At 41.4% G+C, this 6,000-nt stretch overlaps 1 protein-coding gene across 1 annotated transcript in view; it reads right to left on the bottom strand.

Moving 5' to 3' along the window:
* Window positions 1–422: 422 nt before the first annotated feature.
* The window catches only part of RSF1 (remodeling and spacing factor 1), a 37,934-nt gene continuing 32,356 nt past the window's right edge, over window positions 423–6,000 (bottom strand). Inside the window, exon 16 of the mRNA XM_010706155.2 lies at window positions 423–5,576. Coding sequence (XP_010704457.2) covers window positions 5,011–5,576 — 566 coding nt within the window. The 3' untranslated portion in view covers window positions 423–5,010. The remainder of the gene's footprint in view (window positions 5,577–6,000) is intronic.

Here is a 6,000-nt window from a genome sequence, read left to right as displayed (position 1 = left end):
TCCTCAATTATAAAAACTTCTTACCTACTTAAGAGTGTCCTATTCTTTCCCCCAGAAGCTGTACACATTTCTTTTTTAAAGTAAGTGTCATAGTAAGCAATATACATCTTCTGCAATATACAAAATAAGTTAAATTATTTCAAAGCATTGGGACAAACAACTCCCAAGCACACGCTTTTGCCATTTGGAACTATCTCATTGAGTTATACCTAACCTAAAATAAGAGCTTGGTAAATGATGCACATTTTCAGAAATGACCAGTAATCCTCAGTACCCCGACTGCTGCGTGTTCAGCTTCAGGGGATAAGTATTTCTGAAGCCAAAGTGTTCCGTGAGGTCCCCAACTCTACAGCATCACAAAGTGGTCACTGAGGATTGTAATTACTTCAATATATGCTGGATAATAAGTACTGTTTCTGTTGTTTTTTTTTTTTCCATTTTCTGTCTTCTGACATATTAAGTGATATAGTCCCTACCCCACTTGTTCTAGAAGGGGAGGAGCCAAAGTAAGATCCCAGGAAACGTGGGCTTCATCCCGCACATTTCAGACAGCAGTCCTAAATGCTCCCATAGATTGTTTAAACACTAGATGAGTTGCAGTGCTGTGCTCTTTTTGCATGAATTCCTGCAGATTTCCCCACCATATTCAACAGATTTAGTTTTCCAGAAAGTTACCATTTGAAGATATTTGATATTTTTACATATATTTATACATGAAAGGATTTTATATACCCAGTGAATTGAAAGCAAATGTAAACACGTATGTAGGTGCACGCTGCATGTTGGATGCTTAACACAAGCTTGTAGCATTCACTGCACACGTACCAAAACCAATTCTCAAGGCCCATTGGCCCCAAGGCGTTGCCATTTTGAACTAGATGATACAAATCCCTTGCCACCAAAATTCCTCATTTACTTCTCATTAAAAAAAAATAAAAAATTGGTGAAAATAAATACTTTGGAACAACTTGCTGAAAGTTTCAACCAGGCCTTCCTACTGCAGAGCATTGAAAACCAAGCTGTAAGCACCTGAAAACAGAGCTCTACAATGGACACCCTGACAATGGACTATTGAAATCATTAAACAGCATCCTGATACCAAACAGTTCAAGTGAGAAACATGAAGACAAATCAGAACAAGGGCACTGCTACCATACAGTTTCTCTTTTCTGAACATACATTTTCACCTCAAGGTTCTTTGAGTGGGACCCCTCAGAGTGCAGGCCAGCATTCAGAAAACAGCAGTGACCAGGAAAGAAGCCCGCTTCAGTCATCAGCTCCCACTGCATGAAGAGCAATCGAGACGTTTCAATCCACAGAAATCTCGAGGTGACATATTTATACATGAGCAATTTAGAGAAAAAGCATCTCTGTTTTTCTTAAGCGCCATTAGAACAGAGCAGTCCTTTCATTAAATAAATCAGGAAGATACAGTAATTTTATAAGGTAATTTGACATGTAGGAAATCTAAGAGCTCAGAGAGTTTGTTGTTCAGTACTCGTGTTTCTACAGGCTTTCAACATTAAGGTTTTTTTTTGGTATCTTAGTGATGCTGTTTTCCATTTTTAAATCGAGGTTTAGAAGATTCAATAACTCAGACAGCAACTGCAATGAAATTTTGCCTTCTTAATTCCCCACCCTTCTGGTTGGATTAACACTCTGCATTCCTTAGTACAGAGCGGCTGTACTTTGCACAGCACATCCTATGCTCATGGCAAAGCCATCCTTCATCTTTGTGGCACCCAAAAACATCCATCTCTCAACACAGTTTATAGTTCCTTCCCTTCTCCAGTGCTTCTTAAGACTCACACAGCCCACAGAAATCAGTTCACTTTCTTCCTCATCAGTTATATTCTGAAGGATCTGCAGTTAAAAAAGACACAGCTTTTGGTGTCAACCTGTGTGCAAAGAACAGCTCAGCCAACAGGTGCTCCTTCTTCTGCTGTCCAGTCCATTGTGTGAGAAACCCCTGGCCAGAATGCATTCTGTTCCTTACACACCCTGAATTTCTGTTAGCCCAAAGCCACACCTGAAGATGAGCAGTCAAGGAGATGTGACTTCTGATCTCACGATGCATACAGAAGAGCACAAGCTGCTAAGGACACCACAACACCTGGAGGATCCCACTCTGGGATCACATACACGTGACGCAACAGCACGAGCCCCACATGGCAGCCAGTCAGCCTTGGTTCTGAAAACATCTTTCCAAACAGATTTACATTTCTGACCATGCTGGAAGCCTTAGACAGGAGAGAAAACGGAAGTTTTAAAATCCTGGGCTCTGTAGAACATCTAGGCAGATTTTCCTTGCACAATATTCCCACTGGGCTAACGGCACCTTGGGATCCCAAGGGATGAAGCCATCCCAGCTACCAAGGGTGACTTCTCAGAAGACAGAGAATTGTTTTGTACAACCGACCAATAGAAAGCAACAACCTCTCTGTCTACATTGGTTAAGCTTGATGCTCTTGACATAAAATTCAGTGCTTCACTTCTGCTTTCTGGTCTTCTACGTCACTCCCGAACACAGTGCTCAATTTCTTCCTGGTTGGTATATTTGTATTTTAACTGCTTTGTATTTTCCTACATTCACAATGACTCACCCACTACATATCCAGCATTTGGGGCTGTCTACAAGCAAGAACGTTTGCTATGGCACTGATCAGACAGGAAAAGGCTCCATGTGGCAGCAAAAAAGGTGATGGCACTGCCAAAATAAATGAGAAGTCACTGGTTGCACAGTGTTGCTGCATGGGAATCAAGACAGTTTGCACTGCAAATATTAAAAATGCTTAGCAATTATTAACATTAGAAAGGGGAAGCCATATGTTCTTGCTTGTTTTAAAACACAAGTATATTAGAAATGTAGAAGCACTACATTTATGCATCACCTAGGCAAAGAAAAACATTGTAGTAGCTAAAATGCTACGTACACTTACAAGAACATTCTAAACCCTGTTTTAATACCTGCTTGTGAAATCTGTTAACATTGATAAGGTGGAAAGATATTTAATCTTTAATGATGTTCAGTTCTCATTTAGAAAGCGCGTGATTTCTCTTTTTTTTTCTTAATCACAAGCTTGCTTAGCACAGCAGGTAATGAACGAGTTCTATCTTTCTTGCAGCTCTGACGATTCTGGTTGTAGATGTGCACTGCTAGAACCCAATCGAGTAACAGTCACGGAGTGGTTCTGATTGAACTCATGCAGAGACAGGTGGGGAAACAAAACCAAGACTTTCCAGGCCAGAAGTAGGTATTTTTGGATCTAGGTATTCTAGAGAGGTATTTAGTAAAGGCCTAATGCCGGTTTTAGTAGAAGAAAACAGAAGTGCTTCATGACTGACTAGGAAATACAATATAATGGAAGGGAATCAGGTGGGGCAGGAAAGGAGAACTCACTCCTCAGTGGCAGCAGCAGTTTCGGTGCATCCATTGCCGGCAATGGACATCAACACCAGTCAAAAATCCAAATCTCGGAGCAAAAGGAGTAACAGATGTGACCTTTTTGGATTTCAACGTTCGGCAGATCTTTTTCAGCTGTGTGCTACAACATGTACAAATGCTACAGCCTGCATCTTAATTCCAAATGAAGAGAAAACTCAACACTACCCAAAGCAAATTTCAGCTCTGCTCTTTCTTATGTGCCCACGTTTGTTGGTTTTGTTTGTAGTCTCCTTTTTTTTTTTATTTTAAATGAAAGCACATATCACTTCAGGCCCACTCCAAAGTTGATGAGACGTCTTGGAGTTGAGTGTTTTCTCTCAGAAATACTGCCTTCTTGAAATCAGTTTGGTCACATGACAATTATTAAAATGTATTTTAAGAAAATTCTAATGGCCAAAGGCCAACACTACATTCAAAACCTGCTAATACATCCAGGCAGATAACTAAAATCAAAACAAAAACACACACAAACCCCAAACAGAAAAACCTCCAAAAGGAAAACTGTTCCATTTGTTTACTTCAATTTGAAGTAGATACTAAGGACATGAATGGACCAGTCACGGTTTATTGGAAAATCCCTCAATCCTCTGATGCGCTGCAATTCTGTGGTCAGTGCAGTCTGTACAGACACATTCCATTCCGAATACTCCAACAGAAGGTGAAACCCAAGTGGCCAGGCAGCTACTGCAGGATTCTTTTGTCTGTAAAAGTTTACAGCACGTCAAGATGCCATCCCGTTTACAGACCAACTTCACATCAATGCGTCCTCCCACTGGACACCGTGTACAGAAGACCATCTGATAGCTTTGTAAATTCATTGCTAGCGTGTTTCAACTGTCAAAAACTTCATTACAGTACACTTTACTGTACAAACACTTTAAAGGATGTTTATTAGGAAAGTCTGCAAGTCATAATGGATAGTAGAGTTCTTGTTTATGGTACCTTCTCGGCCTCTAGTAATTCTGTTTGCCTCCAGTATTAAAATCAAACTGCTTCCATGAAGGTGATTACTAATGAGCTATGGCATGTTAACCTACAACTCACAAAATGCGACAGTACAGACGTTAAATTTGAGACTGTCTGTTAAGTTGTAATCTAAGTTGTGAACATTTAAATATAATATATATCTCATATGAAAAAGCTAAAGCACAAGTGCTTCTGCACCCCGCCCACCCCTTGAGCCAAACCCACCCCAAATTTCGGTTTGGGCCCTGACCGATTTGGAATGCTTTCTTAGGCCACCCATTTCCACAAATTTGTATGCACTCAGGAAATATAAAGCCAAAAATATACAAATCTCTTGTTGTGATAAGGTTTTTGTGAGTGAAATTACCCAGGACCATGGACTTGGAAGGAGAAAGGGGGGTAAGAGAGGGAATTTACAGCAATTCTTCTTCAAAGTTCAAAACTGGTCACTTCACAGAAAGACTGCAGGACTGGTGAAATTCTTGCTTCTAAAAAGTGATACTGTAGTGGAGAGTTTTCTAGGAAAAATAAAACAGCTTTTAATAACTGGCCCGCTGGTATGAGCTACCGTGGAATAAATTAGCACAAAAATGGAAGTCTTATAACTGTTCACTGTTACAGACGTAATCAACAAGGTCAGTCACTCTCAAAAGTTCATCTTCATCTTCCTCTGGCCCTACCACTTCCTGCCCACTCCCCGTCCCATTGGGCGCCAGGCTGGCACTGGCTGTGCTGTCCTTCGGGGCTTGGGTCTTCTCACTAGGTTTGCCAATCAAGTTCTCAATGGTTTTACCTGGGCTCTGTCCGTTGGTGGAAGGCAAGTCCACCAGGCTGTAGTCCAAAGGGCTCTCTACTTTTCCTACGTTATCAAAGTCATCTTCGTCGTCACTTTCTATCCGGTAGCAGTGCTTCTTGGTGTTGTCTTGAGGAGCCTGTGGTGCTGGCAGCTTATTTGCAGGGCTTTCTGCCTCATCGTTAGCATTTTCGCAGTTATCTTCATCGTCTGTTTCAATTCTATTGAGCCGTTTGCGGACAGGCCTCTCTTCATCTTCCTCATCCTCTCCTTCCTCAGAGTAGTCATCCGTACTTCGCCGACGTTTTCGAATCAAACGCTTCGACTCTTTTGTGGAATCGTCATCTTCGGAATTCTTGGATGCGTAGCTCTCTGGAATAAGCAGCAGACTTAAAGCCGTTAGCAAATCTGAGTGCATGCAAAACACTTACAGTCCTATTTTCTAATGACTTACACTCATCAAAACGCCATCTTTCTCTGTTTCTCAACAACACACAGCACACACTTCCTCAGTCCCCCAACCATGTCAAAACGCTTGCATACTTCTCATGTTCTAAAGAAACTGCTCAAATAGCAAAGTCCAGCAATCTGTTGGTATTCTGCTCTCAGCTTGAGCATTAGGGAGGCTTTGGAGGCCTGTGCTAGAAGTTAGAAGTGCTAACTATATCAGGAATAGCACAACTTTACAGCCTTCCAGAAAGTGAGGACCCTCTGCAGAGCCAGGAGTTGGACTCAGTGATCCTCAAGGCTGCATTCCAACATGGGATATTCTATGCTTCTATGAAATAATGGCTGC

Source organism: Meleagris gallopavo, chromosome 1 (assembly GCF_000146605.3).
Source record: "Meleagris gallopavo isolate NT-WF06-2002-E0010 breed Aviagen turkey brand Nicholas breeding stock chromosome 1, Turkey_5.1, whole genome shotgun sequence".
Taxonomy (NCBI): Eukaryota; Metazoa; Chordata; class Aves; order Galliformes; family Phasianidae; genus Meleagris; species Meleagris gallopavo.
The sequence above is the reverse complement of the archived record's forward strand: the minus strand, read 5'-3'. Positions and strand labels throughout refer to the sequence as shown.